Genomic DNA, 23,617 nt, shown 5'->3' on the forward strand with positions numbered 1-23,617 from the left:
GTACATGGATAATTAAATAAAACTAATGGGAATTCCATGTGCTCTTTCCATGTGGATCTAGTTTCTCATAATCAGCATGATTTGAGAAAAGAAAAGAAAACAAACAAACACTTTTCTCACAGGACTGTGCCTCAGGGGGGTTAGTCAGGGTGGAGGCATCATTAGAACAAGTGGTTATTAATCTTTCCTAATTGTAGGTTTCTGTTTTCCTTTAAATAAAAGCAATGGCATTTTTATCACGACGTCCAAGTTTATAGAAATCCATGAATAGTTTGGCAAACGTCATGCCACAGCAGTATAATAACCCTCAGAAAAACCTACTTGGCCACATGAAAGGACAATGCTTCTGAAGTTAGATCGAAATCCCCCTGCAAATTGATGCAAATGGCAAGAAATGCTCCAATATCATTACATGAGATAGGATCTTCAGGTCACTATCTGGCCAATTGACTTTATCAAAAAGTAGCCATACTTTTGAGGTCTTTGGAGGCGAATGCTTGTGACCCAGCATACATTCCTCATCTCGCATGATGGAATCCTCTTTTGCAAAGGAATGCATCATGAACGAATAATTGCTCTCAGCTCTCTATGGGCACACAGTTAAAAGAGTTTCAGATGGTTGGTTTGTGATCTCTCTACACCACCCCTCCTCCTAAGAAGAAGGCCAGGGGGGTGATAAGGGGGAAGGGTATGTTTGACTTGGGAGGTAATACTGGGAGAGGGGGAGGTTGGTTCACCAACAAAAACAACCTTAAAATATCAAAATGGTTATTTTTCTGCATTTTTTTTTTTCTGATAATGAAAGTTAATATTAAGTGTTTTGGAAGGCACCTTCTCTACAGTGAAAGTCTCTGTCAGATATAAAAACTGTTTTATATTTATTTTCGTTGAGTCATGGAATGTAATTTCTATGGCTAACATAGTAGGGGTCAAACTTCAGATTTTAATGATGTGTTCTTGTTCCAAAAGGTCAGTGTTATGGAGGAAATATGCAGACATGATCATTGGTTCTGAATTTTAGCTTTTCATTGCAGATTACATTCTTTTTAATTACTGAAACATATCAGTGTTTAAATATGATGCAATAACATTTTTTTTTTTTTTTACAATTTAGGAATTCAGGAATTGAGTTACACCAAACATTAGTAAATCACATGAGTAAATAATCAGTACAAGCCCTTAATGGATCAAAATATTATTAAATATATCGTCTAAAACTTAATAAAAGTTTTACATTAGTCAATATTAAGTCATCATTTAATATCTGTTATTCAAAATATGACAAATGATCACTAATTTGAATGGAGACTGTCTTGGATCCTGACTGAATGGTCACCATTGTATAAATCATTTGTAGCTCTGAAAGTTTATATTTGGCCCTTGTAGCTGTGATAAGGCTGTGAGGCAGCTTTCTTTAGGCACTTGCCCTCTTGTCACCTCCCTTACTGGCACATGCAGTGGATCATGGAAGACCTTTCCTTTCTGTGTTAAAAAAACCGAATGAACTACAAAGCTTAAAACACAACAATTACCATCTGTCGCAAGAGTATACGCATGAGTAGGCTGCAGACAGGCCATGTCAGGGCGATTCTCAGAATTTACATGAATTGTAATGCTCTAGAAACAAACTATATATATATATATATATATATATATATATATATATATATATATATATATATATAGAGAGAGAGAGAGAGAGAGAGAGAGAGAGAGTTTATGCAGATAGATAGATAGATAGATAGATAGATAGATAGATAGATAGATAGATAGATAGATAGATAGATAGATAGATAGATAGATAGATATTTCTTTATTTATGAATATTGTTAATAAGGGAAGGCCAGCACCACAGGCTAATGCAGTTAAATTATGTAATTATAAATAACTGTAATAGACAGTATTTAGTTCTGATATACTTACCTGTGTTTTCCTCAATGGAAAACAAACTCTAGTTGAAATTGTGGAAATTTTAAGCTAAGCATGTAAATATAGTGGAACAGTGACCATGTAACCCACAAAGCTGTTTACCATTTAAAAATTCAGTTTTTTATTATTTAAAAAAGCTCTGAGGTCATGACCTGGCTTCTTTGCATTCACCCATAGCTCCCTACCTTTGCATTGTGTAGTGTTACGCGCCTATGAATCTGAGGGCCCTATTGAGAAGCTGCATCGCTCAGCTCGCACTCCCACTCAGAGGATAATTAAAACAATTAGAAGACAATAGAGAAGATTTCCATCCTCCCCCAAGCTAAACCGTACCACTGTCTTGCTGCCAGAAGGTTGCAGTTGCATGGGATTAGACCCCCACCTTCCTCTAACTAACACACAAACACACACAGCCACTTATTGCTCTTTACTTCACACTGCATTATGGACAGCTGGTGTGGATGATGGATAGTTGACCTATTTGACACATAGTTGATTCGGACATCGAAAATTCTTCCAGTGTCATTGGATTAGCGGAATCCTTTGGGACCAGAATCTTTTATGCCAGAGGTTGTCTAATTTTTAATTGCAATAAACAAACAAACAATGCACACAATTTAAATTGGATGCATTTACAATTGAAATATAATGGGTATTTTTGTAAAGCTGAACAATATTATTTTGTTTTCATTCCTGAACATTCCACTCACACAATATATTTCTACTCAAGTGCTCATTTAATTTAACTTGAAGTAATGTTGAATAGAACAAGAGCTCAAGAATTCCTGCAGGTCCCCAGACTCCACTTTCAGAACCACGGCAAATATAGTATAACAAAGCATGAAACATACGATAATTCCAGGCTTGAGACTGTAAAACATAATCCACCATAAAATCAGTCCTTTGACTTACACTGTGCATATAACATCGTTGGAAAGCCCACCCTTCTTCCAACAGCCAGTTCATCAGTAAACAGAATAATTTATAATTACTAAACCGCTCCCGTGTGCACTGTAGCATTAAATGTGTCACTACAAAGAGAACAAAACGGAAGTAAGAAGCCTTTCCCCTCCACAAACCATGCAATTAACACCTTGTTAAATGATTCATAAGATCCTGCATATGGGAGGAATTATTCCTCGTTAACTGAAAACTGTGCATGTGTGTACGGCAAAGTCGTGAACTTTTTACCTAAATTTCACTCCTTAATCAGTTTATTTTCACTTAGCACACAATTACTGTTCCGTTTCGTTCCTTCAATAAGCACATGTAAAAAAACAACAAAAAAGAACAACAGATCATCTTTCATCTTCCTCCTGCAGTTTTTCTTCCTAAACAGTGACCCACAAAGCCTAGAGGCACCTCAAGAACAGTAACTCAGGCATTAAATTGATGTTGTCTCTTCAAACATGGGCCATTTGACTGCAAGATTGAGTCACTTTATAACACTCATTTGGGCAGTCTAAATATGGGAGGGTCTGCGTTTTTGTGTGTGCCATTAGAGCGAACCTGAGGGGGCACGCTCACTCCAGGAATAAACACCGCTTTGCTCATTTGGCCAGGTGGGAGGTAGGAGCCTTCCAGCTCAGAGTCGGTAATTAGTTTGTACTCTACGAGGAAGTGTGTTGCAATGTGTCAGATGAAGTCCTTAGCTGAGATTTAGGTGGCGAGAGGAAGTTGAGGGTGCACGTGGATTATGGTGGATTTGCCTGTTAATGGCTGTGGGGGGAAAGCTCTGGTTTTTACTGACCATTAAGCAAAGTCTAAATTGTTATTTGCCTAATATATAGTAAAAAGACAAATCACATGATATTTCCAAAATATCCAATGTCCTCTGTGTGTTTTAGTCCAACCACGAGCTTTAAAATAAATATGGCTCAATTCTAAATACTACCAGAAATAGATTTGACAGGCAGACATCAGAAGATTAAACCTCCCCACGTTTAAACAATCTATACATTAAATCAAATGTTAAACTGAATCTGAATGAATAAATCTGTCCCCAGTATCACCATCCTACCCAGACGTTAAACCACACGGTATTAATCTACTGTGGAATTCTGTGCACTGAGCTGTTGACACTCTGCTGTCTCCTCAGAGCTTTTAAAGCGACGCTGTTATCTCTCAGGCCAGGGCGTACTTATCACACAAAAGGGAACTGTATGTAACCAGAAACAATAGGAGTGATTGAGTGCATTCCTTCATGGGTGTTGGGTTACGCTGCTCCTTTTTAATAGACGATATCTGACCAGGAGTGAGTGTCTCAGCAGCATGATCCTTATCAGTGTCACAAAAACAGTACATTCTTCATAAACTAATTGGCTCGCTGCAATTAAAGCTGTGCAAACAGGAAGGAGGCCCATGGACCCCCTTTCCCCCCACCCCCCCACACATCAGCAAGAAAGGAGACATTAATCGAAAATGACATAAAGACCACAAGCATGATGTGGCCTTGCACCTGGTGGAGATGTCATGAGCTGTGAACTTCTTAAATAATTAGATAACATGATACAATCTTAACTCTCTGAATAATGGAATTAAAGTAGTGAAAGCATGAGTTTCATACACTTATGTACACATATGAACTAACTCATATTAAATATGTAGGCAGGGGTCAGAAATAATCATTCCAAATTTGATTTGACTGTGGATATCATTGAAATCTTTCAAGTTTGCCTCTAGCTTATGCTTCCTTACGTTTTATTTTCCTGCACCAGTGTCATTTGGTCACTCGAGTTCATCAGACCACCAACAAATCTGAACAAAATGGTATGGGGGATGAGGGCCAGGATCTCATATGCTAATCTGGCAGATGTCTGCAGTGCTGGACACATTCCAGGCAGCTTATAAAAACAAATTGTCGTCCTTCTTTTGGAAGGCAGCTTTTGACTGTCCACTCAAAGGTCCATAAAGATTTTTAAAAGGTCAGATACGGCACCATCACCTGCGAAATCAAAAGTCTTGTAGTGATTGTATTGTGAAATAAACATACGATTTGTTATTATGTTCAGATCTATATTTGTTATGTGGCTTTAAATATTATCTATCTATCTATCTATCTATCTATCTATCTATCTATCTATCTATCTATCTATCTATCTATCTATCTATCTATCTATCTATCTATCTGCCATATTCACACACACACACACACACACACACACACACACACACACACACACACACACACACATATATATATATATATATATATATATATATATATATATATATATATATACACACACACACACACACACACACACACACACACACACACACACACACACGTACATTTTGTGGGTGTCTTGATGCATTTTGATGTAACCACAAAAGATGTGAGATGCAAACTAAATGCAATTTGAAAACACAGACTAATTGCACTCCTGCACAACTAGCTCTCCTTGACTCAGCATCAAGCATTACTCAGCAAACAAATTTTCTGGGGGGCCGATTGCAGCGCTTCAGCTTTTCCTCCTTTCAATGGAATTCATTCATTGAAACAAGTCCCATATTGCAGACAGTAGGCTCGTGTTACATCTCAAATCAGTTCTGCATTAAAGGCAGAAAAAAGCAAATGCGCCTTTCGAACCATGCACAGCTGCGAGTCAGCTAGCAACACAGTTGGACAATAGGCCTGAGATGCGTCGAGATCATATTTCCATTGTGTTTGTTTTCCTTGGATAAAATATGCACGGGCCAAAGAAAATATTGGCCTTTACCAATGCCATCTGTCAACTGCAATGGAATCTTCAAAAAAGCCTAATGCTAATTTGTTTGCTTACCTGCATCTCTTGCATGCTTCACTACACTGGCCAGGCTCCAGGTCTGAGAGGCTGACCACATGTCTCAGTGTGCAGTTTAGTTTTGCATACAGATATTAGTTTTGTTTATGAAAATAAACTGCAAACGTTTCCCAGTAAACTTGACCTTTCATTAACGTTGATATAAGATATCAGTTGAAGCCTCACATTTACCTCGACACAGCTGCCGTCGCCAAACTGCGCTAATAATCACGATCAATCCTGATGAGAACCAACTCATCTTGTATAATCAACAAAATAAAACTTTTTGTTAAACAATGAACATGCCAGTGATTCACGGTCTCTCACTCTCTGTCTTTGTGTGCTTTGTCGTGATAACAAAGGTGTGTTGTTTTGAAAGACTAAGAGCTTTTTTGCTTAGCAAACTCGCAAAAAAACAATCTGCTGACAAGACGAAATAGGTCAAAAGTAAGGAAAGCAAATCGTTACCATGTCAGACGCAAAATGCGACACAGAATGCAACACAAACATACAAACCTGCTAATGCAATGCATGAAATCGTGGATGTACCTCGTGGATATGAGATGGATATGGTAGAAGGTGTAATGTAGTACTGTAGGTATTCACATGTATTCACAGCTAATATATGGAACATTTTTAGAACGCCATAAACAAACCACCAACATATTGACAAATAAATATACATACCAGAATAACAATAAAAATTATAATAATAAGCATAATATTAACAACAATGACAACAACAACAAAGTAATATAATAATACAGATTATAGTTCACAGTATTACTCTGTATTATACAGAATAACAGAGTTTACTCTGGAAGTATTGGCACCCCTTCATAATGTTGGGCAGTAAACATTGTAACAAAATTTAATTATGTAAAATTTACAATCAATACAATTAAATGTAAACTTTATTAAACAAAATGTAATCTTTATTATTGTAATATTATATGTAATAGGCAAAAGATCTTAAAACAAGGTTCTATACCTTTTTGATTATGAAATGATAAAATACATGATTTGGGTTCAATTTCTTTTGGTGATAGTGCAGATTTATTATATTCTGCCATTCGTATTTTCTCAACAAAACGTATAGACCAAATCAAATCAAATAGTATGAAGTATGATAGTATAATCACTGTGTAGTACTGGTGATATTGTTTTTTTTTATTGACAATAAAAGAGATTGGTGTTCATAGAAGCACTGTACCCCACTAAAATGGGCTTTCAAAATTAAACAGAGCTCAGGCCATTCTGAATGCCATTGCTATGCTGGAGTGTAGAATTGCATTCCTTTGTCCTTGAAAGGACTTTTATAGGGGTTTAACCGGCACAGTCAGGTCCTATTCATTGTCCGAAAAAAAACATACTTATTTTTCTACCCCCTGAGCAACTGTTTTAAAACACTGCTCTCCATCTTGAAAGACCACAACAGAGTTGGTCACATCCTGACAGTCCAGGATGAGTGTGAAACAATAGTGCAATGAATACACCAGCAAACAATAGGTGCAAAGAATTTTCTAAACCTAATTAACATCGCAAAAGAGAAAAATGTTTTTTTTTTTTTTTTTTTGGTGCCGATTTTACATTTCAATGTCATAAAACAATCTGTGTCTGATTCACAGAAAGTCTTACGCTAGGTTCAAATGTATACAGTTAGTATACTGTTCAAATCTTATCGATTATCTGATACCGAATTCATGAAAATGTATTAATAAAGACTAATAAAGAACGCACCTGGTCTATGTGAAAGGAGAAGAAAAAAAACACTCACATATGTGAAACAAAATCCTGAAATTTTCATGTCAGATTAGCATCATGTAACTGCAAATTTACATCTTATGAACATGTTCTTTAACAGGCCGTAAATCAATAAGCATATCTTAAAGCACACATGGTGAGCGATGGAATGCAGCTTTTGTCATGAGCCAGGATTGTTCCCACACCCAGTGTGACACTGAGCCCCATAGACTCTTTTTTTAATAACAATTGCGTCTTTATAACGCAATGCTAAATGCACTGATTAATCCCTTTTACAAATAAACCTCTCCTAATTCATTCACATGGAAAGTTTTCCCTTTGCAACGGGATCTGCAGTAAAATGAACGCATGTAGGCCGATGACTACATGGTGAGCGACAAGCTTTTTGGAAGAGTTCAGGTCGTTTTTATTTAACCTCAAGTGGAGGATTTGAGATCTGAAGAACTCTCTGAATCATATCAATACCTCAATTTTCCAGGTCAGAAAGACCTTTAAATGAAGAGAGAGAAAACGCGACAGGAAATAAAATCCATATCAACATTGACCAGACCAGTTAATTACATTAGAAGCCATTCAGTACCTTTTGGTAATGGGCCACCAAATTGCATGCAAACAAAACAAAGGTCAAAAGCATATTGTTATCAAGCTGTGAAAAGAGCAGGGCCCATGTTGTTGCATAATGCCTGATAAGCAGATCTCCCCCTTTCCCACTGATTTAAAAAAAAATCTGCTGAAGAAAGAAAAGAATGACCGAACCAAAAAAAACATTGCAAACAAAAGAAAAATAGAGATAACACATAAAGAACAATACAAAAAGCAACGACTACATGCATAGAATGAAGAACAAACAAGTGGTTTCCCTTTTATCCTGCAAAGCTTTAACAGTTCCTGTCATTCCTTTTCCTGGATATCTTCAGGTTTTTTGAGCAGCGTTGACGTCAGGCATGGACATGCTGCAAAAACACAACTCTGGACAGCTGTGAGGAGACTCGGCTCTTTTCTGAAGGTGTTTACGGCCCTATTCATGCTGCTATCATTCCACACACAGGAAGGAAGGAACAAAAAGGGGGCTTACAGTATCATAGTGGTGGTGGTGTTTTTTTTATTTGCTTCTTGTAACTTTCTTAACGAGGATTCACAGACCTAAGGAACACACGCTGACTATATATATATATATATATATATATATATATATATATATATATATATATATATATATATATGTAAAACATCTGATAGTTCCTGCAGGATATAATTAAAAAGACCAAGAATTCCTGTTCAGGCAACCTAATTTCAGGGAGCTAAATGTTTCTTAATGCTTTGTAACTAGTCATGCTATGGACTGTAGTTGGCCAGGACACCTAAGTTCAATTTGGAAGAGCCAAGATTAATTTTTTCTTTTATATAATATATGTTTATATACTAAGTTCAATTAAGAAGAATAGATTTTTACCAAGTTTCATCTTGGTTCTTCCTAATTGAACTTAATATATAAAAATATATTATATTTAAAAAATGTGCAACATAAATATATACAAAAATATAAAGAAAAAGTAGCAAAGGGGTGTTGGTGGTGGTGGGGTCCTTCTTATGGATGGCTGGGATTAGGTGCTGGAGGTCTGCAAGATAATAGATCAAAGAAATGCAACCAAGAGAAATTCTTGTTTTTTCTTCTTCTGTCTTCTCTCCCCCTCCTCATGTAGCAATCATCTTTATGCTTAATAGTGTTTTACAAGGGCTCAGGGCTGAGTGCTTTACTGCAGGGGGAAAAGCCATTCATCTGGGACAATGAAGCAGAAGAAAGTTTCACACAGATCAATAAAGCTAAGAATGAAAAAAGAAAATATAGAGAGCATTTTATACGAATACGTAGCAAATGGCCACTCAAAACAATCAATAAGCATATCTTTAAGCTCACTTAGGACACCCCCCCCTGGTTGTCTGTTATGAATTGAAGTTGGAAAAACAGTAAAAATGCTGTAGGATAAATATGGATATAAAAATCCAGAAATAAAACGTCACATGCCAACGTATTGTTCTTCCACTGTGAGCTGATCAGTGTGATTGGGTGAGGAAATGTGTTCACAGTGGAGATTCACTGACACCTGTAGGCAGATTGGAGTCACCTCAGTTAGTTAAGGTTGGAAAACTTTAGTTATTATAGCTTGGTGAATTTACAGCTTCCTGAAGGTCTTCTAATTGTAATAATTCAAATTCAAGATTTATATTTGTCATATGCATAACTATGCTCAGCACAACATGCGGTGAAATGCTTTATTTTATGACTGGAAAAATCTTTCAAAATAGAATAATAGAATAAAATAGAATGTATAATATAATAAAATAGATTATAGAATTTAAAATAAAAATAGAAACTACAAAGAAATATAGAAAAAAAATAAAAAGAATACATGACCCTCCCTTTTATTCGAGCCTAAGCCCCTAATTATTATTATGATTCTGTCAGCTGTTTTGAAAGTAGTTCTGGCTCTGAGGCAACCCAACCCCCACACTCACACTCACTCACACACACACACACACACACACACACACACACACACACACACACACACACACACACATTTATTTATTTTTGTTAAAAAGTAACAAAAAAGTGTTAAAAAAAGTCAGATCTGGAGGGAGCATGGATATAGAGTGTTTGGTGAACTGGTATATTTGTATGCTGTCGTCCCCTCACATTCACACGTTCACTCGGGTTTGTTGACGGTGGTGTGGTGGGTCGTCTCTTATCCCAGAGATCCCTCATGTCTGTGTTACCTTCTGGTTCTCCCTTTTAGTTATGCTGCCATAGCGAGTCTTGCCGGAGTCCAAACTGCACAGTGACATTAACTTTCATACACCATTAGGGACACTTAATAATCCATATCCTTCTCTCTCTCTCTCTCTCTCTCTCTCTCTCTCTCTCTCTCTCTCGGTCGAGTTAAACATGCTCCTGAGGTTCCAGTGACCACTGTTCCTGCCCCTCTCCCCTCCGTGGATCTTCACACTTCTGTGCAGCTTGGGACGGTATCTCATCAACACCTTGGGTGGTTCCATGTAATTCCGGAGTAGAATGGGTGCTTTGAGGATGGATTGGACTGTAGTTGGTTTTGGCGGTCTGCTGCACTGACTCAGGAGTGCAGTTTGCTTCTGATCGTCATCACCCGCAACTTTGTATATCTGCTTCAAATGGACATTTGGTGCAACCCAGATGAGGATGGGTTCCCTCTTGAGTCTGGTTCCTCTCAAGGTTTCTTCCTTATGCCATCTCGGGGAGTTTTTCCTTGCCACAGTTGCTCATCAGGGACAAACTTACTTACAAAGAACATATTTACATTTAATCACCACATTATCTGTGTAAAGCTGCTTTGAGACAATGTTCATTGTTAAAAGCGCTATACAAATAAAAATGAATTGAATTGAATTGAATTAAATAAACAACGTTGTGCCACATCACACCATTTCACTAAATGGTATAAAGGAGGTGGAGCTGAAGATGTTGGGGTTTTTGTTGGGAGTGATGAGGATGGACAGGATTAGAAATGAGTTTATTAGAGGGACCACAATGAAGGACGTTTTGGTAACATGCTGAGGGAGGTAAGATTGAGATGGTTTGGACATGTGCAGAGGAGAGACATGGGGTATATCGGTAGGAGAATGCTGAATATGGAGCCACCAAGCAGAAGGAACAGATGAAGGCTAATGAGAAGGTTTATGGATGTGGTGAGGAAAGACATGCAGGTAGTTGGGTTGAAAGAGGCAGATGTAGAGGACAGAGTAGTATGGAGAAAGATGATCTGCTGTGGCGACCTCTAATGGGAGCAGCCGAAATAAGAAGTCATTAATATAAGTTTGTGGACATAAGATTTGTATGTGTTTTTTAAACATTACATTACACATTTAGTCCAAGTCTTCTGGAAAAATGTTCCACTAGATTTTGGAGTGTGTGTGTGGAGATTTGTGCTCGTTCAGCCACAAGGATGTTCTGTACTGAATTAGGGTGAGATAGCCTGGTGTGCAGCACATACAGCAGGCTACTTAAGTTCCTCCACTCCACCCCATGTAAACCATATCTTAATTAAGTCGCCTTTGTGCAAAGCGTCATTGTCATGCTGGAACAGGTTTGTACTGTATTGCTGTCCCCCTCAAGTTTTGTGGCCCCAGTTGTGTCCTAACAGCTTGGTATTAGGCTGGAAAGTCAGGTGTCCCAATATACTGGTGTGTGTGCGCTTTGAAATGTAAATAATATCAATGAGCATGGACATTAAATTATATTGCATCAAATTACAGTGACATCAACACTGTCTGCAATTAGCTGAAAATAAGCACTTTTTAATATCCTACATAGACATGCTAGAATATGTCCCTTACATATGCTAACACATAACGCAAGTCCTGAGAGAAAGAGAGAGAGAGAGAGAGAGAGAGATACAAATAGATAAGAAGTCATTCTGAGCTGCTAAAGCTATTAGCAGTGGCAGGTAAATCAATGCACACTTGTTCCTAAGAGTCCCACTCAAACAGAACCTGTTTCCTAAAGAAATCCAGGCGGATCGTTCTGTAGACAGTGGCAACAAGGTCACCAAATATTGACCTTTTTTTTTTGAGCAGAGCTTGCCCTTTTAGATATGAAAGGAAATTGACTTCTTTTGAACCATTATGGTTCTAACAAACAAATGTCCATTTCCTACCATGCACTAATATCTGGGTTTTCTTTCTTTTTTTTGAGTGATGAGTCTAATTTCAGAGTCCAGTGTAGTGCCAAATTCCTGTTCTTGGAGTGATGTGCATTTTTCTGCCTCAGTGTTTGCTATGGTCAGAAATGCTTTTCTGCTCACCACTGTTGTAAATAGTGTTTAATTTCTTTCAGCATTCTCCTCTGACCTCTCAACCACAAATAAGTGGTCAAAGACCCCAAAGACCCCCCCCCCCCCCAAGGTTCTAAAATTTGATGTGAATATTAACTGAAGCTCTTCATGATCAACAGTGAGCAACGTCAAAGAGGAATCTCCTGACAGTTTCTATCAGAAGATTGGAAACACAGAGTCTATAAATGTTATTTTCAGTGGAAAATCCTCCCTTAGAATAAATAACTTTACACACTCATCATTTGGACAAGTAGCTTGGAGAAACCATGTTTCACTAGTTGGATAATTAATTCTGTTCTTAAGATCCAGTTCATCCAAGAGAAGTTCAATATGATTTAGGGTACAGGACAGGACATTCTAAGATAGAGAACACAATGGGCATTGTCCCAAAGATGAGACAATTACTGAGCTATTATTGAATTTATGTTAGTACCTAAAAGCAAAATGCATATATGTTTATCCCTCACCCAGAATTTACCACAACCATCACCAAAAACCAGTTGAGGTAATATCTTAGGTTCCAGATGCTTGTAAAATATATGAAAATGTGCAGAGAGAGAGAGAGAGAGAGAGAGAGAGAGAGAGAGACAAATAGATAAGAAGTCATTCTGAGCTGCTAAAGCTATTAGCACTCCAGCTGACTGTATGCTACAGACGTATGCTTCAGGTCATTGCCTTGTTGTATGGTTCTAATAACTGCAGTCCAGTTGGACTACACACCACTGGGTGGTTGTAGCTCAATGGTTAAGGCATTGGCAACATCAAACTGGGTCCTTGAGTAAGGCCTTTAACCCTTAACTGCTCAGCTATATGTCACTCTGGCTACACCTGCCAAATTATGTAATCGTAGAAATGGTAGCCATGTATGATCAGTGTTACTTACACCTGGGATTAGCCATTAAATAAGGTCTTTGGTTCTCTTTCATACATTTGTTCTTCTGTTAAAGCCAAAAATGTCAAATTTGAACTCATCTGTTAAAAGAACTTTCTTCCAGACAGTCACCGTCCAATTCTTGTGTTTCCGTCTTTTACTTAGCTTGTTGCATATAAACAAAAAAAAATGATTTAAAAACCATAAAAGGCTTGGCGCATTTAAACATTTGACAGGCAATATATGCTATGATTTTTATACCAACAGCTCATTTACAAGGAATTGTAGAAGGGAATTATAAATAGGTATAGAATAGGTATAGATAAAATATGTATAATTGTCCGCTTTGGGAACGTAATTCTTTGGAAGGCGTCTCCAGTGTCATCATTTTTTGTAAAACTCTAACTCTAGGAAACTCTGTTTTTTGGTAAGTGGCAGAAAGACTAGATGTTTACAAACTTTTGACAGACACTGTAATAAACTGATAAATAATACTAAATATTGCGATTTTGACTGTTGAAAAAAGACTATTGTAGTGATAACCAATACTTTATACAGCACTCAATTCACTTTAATTTAGTTGAAGTTGTGTAGTGCTTTTAACAATGGGCATTGTGCCAAAGATGAGACAATTACTGAGCTATTATTGAATTTATGTTAGTACCTAAAAGCTTAATGCGTATATGTTGATCCCTCACCCAGAATTTACCACAACCATCACCAAAAACCAGTTGAGGTAATATCTTAGGTTCCAGATGCTTGTAAAATATATGAAAATGTGCATTGAAGCAATTGTGACAACTCATAATAGTCTAGCACTACTCTGAAATATTTGTCTTGAATTTGGCGTCTTATTCTCCTATCATCGACCTCCAAAACTAAAGGAAAACACTGTTTACAGCAAACATATTTTTTCTCATCAAAGCGTCAATTTTTTTTTTACGAGAATGTTAGTGAGAGGAAAAGAGAAAGAGGCCACGATCATTATTAATTTGGATTTGTTCGGCTTGAAAGTGCGCTCTTGGCTGAGGAAACAGGCCTGATATGAAGCCTGGTGGTCAGGAAGAAGTGCAGACATATCGCAGTTATATTTCATGTATTGTCTTTGCAACTGCCTCAGAGATTTAATCTCATAACTGTCACTACCTGACGAACAGGAAATTACATTCACACGTACCTGAGACAGACAAAACCGAGCAGTTGTTTAGATGAAATTTTTTTTTTAAAATCAGCACACCGCATCAAGTGCTCGGTTATACGTTAATCATTGTGTCTTAACTGCACATAAATTAGCATTAGTTGGCTGCTTTTTGTCGTTTCATTGTTAAGTAGCGTTATCACATCAGTACAAAAAACGCTATATTGTATAAATAAATTCTCCCATGCTTCAGCATTATGAAATATGGATATGCTCATATACTAGATACCTTCAGTGCTTTCCGTTTAGGTTAAACAGCTCTAATCTACGGCAGTCCTAAGAGGCCGTGGATTTTTTCTTTTGTTTTCTAAGTTTTCACAACTTAATTTTCGAACCATCTTGACATAACGAGTTGTTTTCTTGTGATCCCAACTTCATTTTCTCGCCCTAACCAAAGTTGATTTCTCTGTATTACGACTTCTCAAGATCATGAGAATATTAAGTCATGATAACGATATATATATTATAATGCATATAATATTAGGATTTAGGACTTCAAGTCAAGTTTATTTCTTTAGTGCTTTTCACAATGGACATTGTCTCAAAGCAGCTTTAAAGAATTTAAGAGTTAAAGTGAACAATGTGTATTTATCCCTGGTGAGCAGCCTGGGCGACGGTGGCAAGGAAAAACCCCCTTAGATGAATGAGGAAGAAACCTTGAAAGAAACCAGACTCAAAAGGGAAACCCATACTCATTTAGGTGATATCAAGAGTGTGATTATAAATCTTTAAAAAAATACAAAACACCGGAGAGTGAGAACTAACATGAGCACCGTTATATAAGATTATGAGTAATGTCCTTTTTTACAACCTTATACAGTCAGTTGACGTTATGGAACATGCATTCTCCATGCCAGCACCTTTAAACAATCAAAGAGGTGCAATGTCTAAACTCTACATGAAGTGGAATCCAAATGGCGTTGGTACGTCTCTAGATGGTTCAGGATGTTTGCGAGCTCGGCCTCTACTTTGTTAAAGGTCCACACTAGGACCTTCCATACTAATCAGCTTTTTCCTAGTGTTTCAAAATCTCTACTGCCATCTTTAGGGCAAAAGAAGCCAATATTTAATCTGCCTGATTCTAGCCATAGCCATCTGAGTAATGATCATCAACTAAATTATGCTTGAATGGCTGATTTGGCAAAGTACATTATACTATGCATTAGATATCATATCTAATAATTTTTTTTTTATATAAATTACAACATAAAATGGTGTTCAAAAATAAAACTTAACAGTAAAATCTTCTTCTTCTTTCGGCTGCTCCCATTAGGGGTCGCCACAGCGGATCATCCATCTCCATACCACCCTGTCCTCTACATCTGCCTCTTTCACACGAACTACCTGCATGTCTTTCCTCACCACATCCATGAACCTCCTCCTTGGCCTTCCTCTTTTCCTCCTACCTGGTGGCTCCATCTTCAGCATTCTTCTACCAATATAATTCATGTCCCTCCTCTGCACATGTCCAAACCATCTCAATCTCGCCTCCCTCACCTTGTCACCAAAACATCCTACATGTGCTGTCCCTCTAATAAACTCATTTCTAATCTTGTCCATCCTCGTCACTCCCAACGAAAACCTTAACATCTTCAGCTCTGCCACCTCCAGCTCTGCCTCCTGCCTTTTACTCAATACCACTGTCTCTAATCCATACAACATCGCAGGTCTCACCACAGTCCTATAAACTTTCCTTTCATTCTTGCAGATACCCTACTATCACAAATCACTCCTGTCACTCTTCTCCACCCACTCCACCCTGCCTGCACTCTTTTCTTTACTTCTAACACACTCTCCATTACTTTGCACTCTTGACCCCAGGTACCTGAACTCCTCCACCTTCTCCACCTCTTCTCCTGCAACCGCATCACCCACTGCCCTCCCTCTCATTCACACACGTACTCTGTCTTACTCCTACTGACTTTCATTCCCCTTCTCTCTAGCGCATATCTCCACCTCTCCAGGCTCTTCTCAACCTGCTCTCTACTCTCACCACAAATCACAATATCATCTGCAAACATCATAGTCCAGGGAGACTCCTGTCTGACCTCGTCCGTCAACCTGTCCATCACCACTGCAAACAGGAAAGGGCTCAGGGCCGATCCTTGATGCAGTCCAACCTTCACTCTGAACCAGTCTGTCGTACCTACTGCACACTTCACTGCCGTCACACTGTCCTAATACATGTCCTGCACCACCCTTACATACTTCTCTGACACACCTGACTTCCTCATACAATACCACAACTCCTCTCTTGGCACTGTCGTACGCATTCTCTAAATCCACAAATACACAATGCAATTCCTTCTGTCCTTCTCTATACTTCTCCATCAACATCCTCAAAGCAAATAAGGCATCTGTGGTGCTCTTCCTCGGCATGAAACCATACTGTTGCTCACAGATGGTCACCTCTTCTCTCAGCCTGGCTTCCACTACTCTTTCCCATAACTTCATTGTGTGACTGATTAACTTAATTCCCCTGTAGTTACTGCAGTAAAATACAAAAAACAAAAAAAAAAAGTATACCTTTGCAGAACATTTAACTTTCAGAACATTTTAACATTTTAACTGATTATGTTATAGAAAAGAAAGAAAGAATGATGCTTTATGCTTGTCACATGTACATTATAGCACAGTGAAACTCTTTGTCCACCTATTCCGAGCAACGTTAGGAAGCTGGGGTCAGAGCGCAGGGTAAGCCATGATACAGCACCTCTGGAGCACATGGGTCTTTCTTAAGGTCCCAAGAGTGGTCCCAGCTGGGCAATACCAAGGTTTGAACACCAACCTTCTGATCATTAACCCAGAGCCTTAACCACCAAGCTACAACCTGTTAATGGAAAACCATATTATTGTCTAAATGGAAAACTACATAAATAGTTACAGGTGCTCCTATTCAAGTGATCAGTAAGTATATAGAGTATACAGATTAGCACTTGCTTGCTTGTCAGGTGGCACCATTTTAGACATATAAATGGCAAAAAAAATTAATAAATAAAAGATTGAAACAATTTTACTCTTTTGAAAACAATTCCAAAATGTCTACATTCCACAACCATTATGTTACTTACTACCTAGACAAGAACTCTGAATAAGCAGCATGCCATGAATAAGTAGAAAAATATCTCTTTTAAACAAACATGAAGAATTTCTGAAACAGATTTGCGCTTGCTTAGTCCTCAATCCTGTCAGGCGGATTAGAGTCGGAGAAGATGTGATGGGGTGAGAGCTGGTAGATGGGGACCGGCTGATCCGGCTCCGAGATTGACAAGGTAACATTGTGTACAAGAATGGAACTAGATGTCTCAATGCTCATATCAGCCACATCCAAACCATCGTCCAGAGCCGGATTCGCCTCGTCTGACTGCTTCAGCTTCTCGTCAGATGGTGGTGTTTCGATGTCCAGTGCAGATTCGAAAGTGGAGCTTGCTGATGATGCTGTAGTGATGGAGGTGTGGCCCTCGGTGACCACCGTGACCTCTGCACCACCCTGTTGGATGAGAGCATGCAGGCTGTCAAGGTCCGAGCAAGCCGTGATGTATGCGTGGCTGCTTTCTGAAGATGAAGAGGAACTGATGAAGGTCTGAGTCTCGATTGGTACCTGTGAAGAAACATTTGTCTGTAATAGAGGGTTTTCTTCACTGCCACTGATGTGAGTCAATAAGACAGTCTGGTGCTCGAGGCTGCCCTCTGGTGGGCTCAAGTGTTGCACCGGGGTTAACAGACTAACCTGCTGAATTATTGGGTTGAGAATTACATTCTGCCCTTCCGAACTAAGCAGAACGGTTCCAGGTTTAGAAGATGGGACGTCCACTGCTGCCTGTATGAAAGTTCCTTCCTGACCTACAGGAGGTGCCACAAAGATCTTGAGTTGTGTGTTTCCGTAGGAAGGACCCGACCCATTTGTAAGTGCAAATGAAACCTGCTCGGGTCCTTTATCCGTTTGTTTCACGGTACTATTTTGTGATTGTGCGAGTCGGAGCTGTTTCTCTGTGTCACTATGCTGCCTCTTGTGACTTCGTAGTGAATCTTCTCTCACAAATGATGCGTCGCACAGATTGCAGCGGAACGCCCGGGCTGCTTCGAGCCTCACCCGATACCTTGAACCTACAGGACTGGTAGACTCATCTCCTGCTTTTCCTCGTTTGGCAAGCTTGCTGCGCCCCTCTATAACCTTCTCACCATGGCACTTCTTCATGTGGACGAGCAGGTTGGCGCGCTGCTTGCTGGCGAAAGGGCAGCGATGGCATGTGAACGGACGCTCATCCGAGTGCACGCGCTCATGTTTCTTAAGCGCGCCCTTGCTGTTGCAAGAGTACGGGCAGCAGGTGCAGCGCAGTGGGCGGGCGGGGGCGTGCTGGCGGGAGTGTGCACGCAGTGCCGTTTTGGCTGTGCACCGAAAGTCACATTCCGCGCAGGCGTACGCACCGTGGCGCAGCCGGGCATGCGACTTCAGGTTGGCTTTCATGGCACATCGGTAATCGCAAAGTTCGCACGCGTACGGCTTCTCCCCCGAGTGCACGCGTGTGTGGCGCTTCAAGTCTGAGTTGATCTTGAATTTGGCGCCGCACTCACTACACTGGAATGGGGCATCACCTGGAAGGTAGAATCCGCAAAAACTTCAAGGTTAAACACTTGTCAACTGGATTTTATCAGGTTGGATAGATAGGTTTTACTGCTTACCTGAGCAGCTTCATAACACAAGGCCAAATATGTACTCCTGTCTTTTAATGTGTATGTATAAGACAAATATTTTCATATGGATCAAATCTATCCAACTCATAGTGTGTTTAATATTTCATTAAAATAACCAAACCCACAACAGTGTCTGGAAAATATTACAGGTGGGGAAAATGGACACATTTGCTCAGCTGTATTTACAGCATAGTTGTTAAGAAACGTAAAAGTGGGAGATGGCTCGCGGTGGGCCATCTCCCACTTTTACGTTTCTTAACAACTATGCTGTAAATACAGCTGAGCAAATGTGTCCATTTTCCCCAGGAAATAAACCGCTCGTTTCTGCGTATTAAGGTTTAATAGAACTATTGTACACACACTTTACTGTTACACAATCAAGTAAATAAAGCAAGGGGTTTTCAGTGTGTCTGTATTGGCTTGAATAAAAGAAACAAAGCAATCATATGCGATAGGACCAAACTGACTGGAACTCTGCTTGGGTGTCTGCTCTTTGTGACTCCAGGGGGCTTTTATAATAGAGGAGAGGCAACATCTCCATATTAATGGCTTGCCTTTGGAATGGAGTGTTCAAGAAGCACAGGCTTAGGTGTCCACTAACTTTTGGTAGGGTCCACTTACTATAATTCCATATAATTAGATTTTTAGTGTTGCTGCCTGATCCAAAAACACAATTAAATACTTTTGCAAACAGAATCCTTTTTTTTTTTTTTAACACATCAGTAATACAGTATACTGATTAACAGTCTGTGCTGAAATATTTATGCTTTCATTCTATTTCAAAATATTAGACCATATTTAATGCATCTAATATAATAATTTTTGCCCATGTCCACATGATCAAACTACTGCAGAAAATCACAGTATCTTTATGAACTGATTTACATCTGAATAATTCATATATAAATCTAAACCCATACTGACATCAAAACATTACTGTAGCCAATAGGAGATATGGGAAGGTGGTCTTCAATTTCTTATGAATACGCCACTACTTATTTTTGAACACGAATGAGGTACAGCGCGCAGTCCTACATTTTAGAACAAACAGCATGAGGTGTCAGTGATTCGCCTCTTGCTCTCATACTGTATATTGACAACGGATGGTTACTGGTGCCAGTTAATCTGCACAACAGATGAATCGGTCGACCTCTAATCTGGATGAGTGTAAACATGCAATTTAGCATACAGAGTAAAACCAGAGGCAATCGGGACCCCACACATCATTTTAAATAATATTCAGCTTTGCTATTTTTTACATTTGAAAAGTTTAGAACCTCTTTGGTTTTCAAATCTCAGACTATTTAAAAAGACGATGAGGGAAGGTCCGAATTTGTAATTCTTTAATATCAGAAAGAGAATATTCTAAAAAACAGTGTGTGTATGTTTGGTGAGTGGATGCTGACCTGTGTGTGAGCGCAGGTGCACGGTGAGTTGGCTGGAGTTGCGGCTGGCGTAGGGGCAGATCTGGCACTTGAAGGGTCTCTCATCGTAGTGCACGCGCAGGTGCTTTTTCAGGCTGCTGCTGTCTGCGGCGGCGTACGTGCAGTGCTTGCACTTGTGCGGCTTTTCCCCGGTGTGTGAGCGGCTGTGCAGGTTCAGCTTGTCCCGCCGGCTGAAGCGCTTGTGGCACAGTTCGCACTCGAAAGGCCTGTCGCCTGGACAACGACTGCTTTTTTTTACTCATGTGGGAAAACTCATTAACAACATATAAAGGATTATTAAAGGAATTGTGTCGTACCAGTATGAGTTAACATGTGCCTTTCCATGTCCTTTTGGCCATACTGGGTTTTGAATGTGCAACCTGCGAGAAAGTTGAGTTAAGACTAAGAAGATCTCACAATAGAAAGTGTTAGAAATTGCATTGCATGTCGTAGTGTTCACACAACCTGAAAAACTGCAAATGCGTCGCTTTTGAGTGAGCGCAGGTTTCAGCTTTTTGGAGGCTGGTTTCTGGGTTTTAATGGACTTTTTCCCAGCCTTTGACACACAGGTCTGTAGTGCCTCCTCGAAAGGAAACTCTTGCACCGTTTCTGTGTAAAACATGAATACAAATACAGAGGTTTCAAAACAACATTTGACTGGGCAAGTCAGGTATCCCAATACTTTTGTCCATATTTTATGTGTGCATGGTGAGGCCTCCTTCAATGTACATGAATATATATATGTGTGTATGTTGGTTCGGACCATACCAGCCAGCCTTTGCTACCCACGTGCATCACTGACCCTGCCACCGGTTCACCACTGTTCCTTCCTTGGACTATCTTCCTTCCTTACTTTCTAGATACTTACCACTGCAGACCGGGAACCACCCACAAGAGCTGCTCTGACCTAGGCGTCTAGCCATCACAATTTGACCCTTGTCAAACGCACTCAAATCCTTATGCTTGCCCATTTTTTTTCTCTCTCTCTCTCTCTCTCTCTCTCTCTCTCTCTCACACACACACACACACACACACACACACACACACACACACACACACACACACCTACCATCAGCTCCAGTACTTGTGACTGATATGTCTGTGGTAGGAATCTGACAGCCATTCTGCTTGTGTGCAAGAAAAACTTCAAAATTGTTGTACTGCTGCTTGCAGAAGCCACAGATGTGGATGTCAGGGCTCACCTCCATCAGCAAGTGATTAATGTCTGCAAGCAAACAAATAAACAAACAAGCAAAACAAAAACAACACAAAGAGCCTTTTATTTAATCTTTATTTAAATACCAGTAATGTACAGTTATTGAACTATCAAATGCGTGTATTAAACGCCCATCACGCCTCATCTACCTTTTATTAAACACACACACACACACACACACACACACACACATATATAGTTTATATATATATATATATATATATATATATATATATATATATATATATATACACACACACACACACACACACACACACACACACACACACACACTCACTCACTCACTCACACACTCACTCAATTGTGAGCAATACCACCACGTGATTAAATCCTTTGACTCACACAACAGATCTCACTTGTGTCTCTATAATGGTTTCTAAAACCAAGAAAAACGTGATTACCGTCTCGGTTGAAGGATGTCATTATCATCAATTCTGCATCAGAGACGTTCATGTATTAAATTATTTGCATTTCACAAACATTTACTCTTCACCCCATTTCTAAATCTCGCGTGTTTACATCTCGTAACACCGGAATGAGGCGTCAATTATGTGCGACAAATTTACGACACCGTGACAGCTTCCGTATAATCTGGGACAAAGTTCACCGAGCTAACTACTCTCTATATAAATACACTACAGAGGGGATTAAACAAATGGCCTCCGAACGATAGATAGTGCACTACGTGTTCAACAAGCAGCTTTTTGAAATACAGCCACCTTTTCAGTTCTTGTATATATACAAAACCCCCCACAAAACTACTGCCCTCTCGTGTTCCGGAGGAGTTTATTAACTACACTCATAACCAGCAGCATCAGTACATTGACATTCACCAGCCTATTTTATTTATTTTTTAAAGTGAAATTTATTTAAATTACTGCTTATTATTACTGCTTCTGATATATATATATATATATATATTTAAATACTGCCATTAAAACAAATAATCAAGCAAATCAACCAATCAATTAATCAACCAATCAACCAATCAATCAATCAATCAATCAATCAATCAATTAATGAAATAATATAAAAAGTACATAATTTCCTGTAACACAAGTGGGCCTAAATACAGCATTCCTGTACAAGATTTATTAGTTATTATTCAAAAGCTGATTGGTCAGAAGGTGTTGATTAATTCTCTATTATTTAAGCCTTGGCAGTAGTTGCAGATGCATCAAAGGTTTACTGTATGATATGATGAAGATATATATAGGGACGTCATATAGGGATATATAGGGACGTCATGTGTCATGCCCAGTCCCTTTGTGTGTGTGTGTGTGTGTGTGTGTGTGTGTGTGTGTGTGTGTGTGTGTGTGTATATATATATATATATATATATATATACACACACACACAAAAAGGGACTAGGCATGACACACACACACACACACACACACACACACACACACACGCAAACAAACACACGAACAAATGAACAAACTTAGTTTAAATGTACAGTATATTATTATTCAATTGCATACTTACAGATCTTCCCTACTGGTTCTACAGTGTCACTGTGTCTATCATCTTACTGTCTCATGCTGTTTTTTTCTCATTAATTGTTGCTTACATGCACTTTAAAATGCCCTTTTTACTTTTGTGTAGTTCTGTGTTGTGTATTTTGGGTTAATTTATATTGTCTAATATACCACCTTGGTCCTGGAGGAACGCAGGACATGGTCGAAATGACTATAAAAAACTTGAGAAAACTTCTCTTCACTTGCCATCTATATCTGGAGAGAGCCAGTGCTCCTGTCATTTTCTTCATTTCGGATCTGCCTCTGGATGGAGTTCTCTTCAAACGAAGATCACTCTGTGCAACTGGGGATGGTACTGCGTGAAC

General features: G+C 39.0%; 1 protein-coding gene across 2 annotated transcripts; it reads right to left on the reverse strand.

Moving 5' to 3' along the window:
- Positions 1-17,402: 17,402 nt before the first annotated feature.
- zfp64 (zinc finger protein 64 homolog (mouse)) lies at positions 17,403-22,365 on the reverse strand. 2 transcript variants are annotated; one of them, XM_046870195.1, is made up of 7 exons: positions 22,173-22,365; positions 21,604-21,759; positions 21,000-21,143; positions 20,852-20,914; positions 20,517-20,768; positions 18,146-19,011; positions 17,403-18,016 (listed from the first exon to the last, which is right to left on the reverse strand). In XM_046870195.1, the coding sequence occupies exons 1-7, from the start codon at positions 22,222-22,224 to the stop codon at positions 17,588-17,590; spliced, it is 1,962 nt and encodes a 653-aa protein (XP_046726151.1). In that variant the 5' UTR covers positions 22,225-22,365; the 3' UTR covers positions 17,403-17,587. The 2 variants fall into 2 exon arrangements, with proteins under 2 accessions (XP_046726151.1, XP_046726150.1); XM_046870194.1 differs by having other exon boundaries at positions 17,403-19,011; positions 22,173-22,364.
- Between the last annotated feature and the right edge of the window lie 1,252 nt (positions 22,366-23,617).

Source organism: Silurus meridionalis, chromosome 16 (assembly GCF_014805685.1).
Source record: "Silurus meridionalis isolate SWU-2019-XX chromosome 16, ASM1480568v1, whole genome shotgun sequence".
Lineage (NCBI taxonomy): Eukaryota > Metazoa > Chordata > Actinopteri > Siluriformes > Siluridae > Silurus > Silurus meridionalis.

Excerpts from the sequence above, each read along its gene's own strand:
- zfp64 (XM_046870194.1), bottom strand. The coding sequence starts at position 22,224 with ATGAACGTCTCTGATGCAGAATTGATGATAATGACATCCTTCAACCGA. Across the intron at positions 21,144-21,603 it reads CACAAGTACTGGAGCTGATG|AAACGGTGCAAGAGTTTCCT; the intron begins GTAGGTGTGTGT and ends TGTTTTACACAG. Across the intron at positions 20,769-20,851 it reads GCACATGTTAACTCATACTG|GCGACAGGCCTTTCGAGTGC; the intron begins GTACGACACAAT and ends GTCGTTGTCCAG.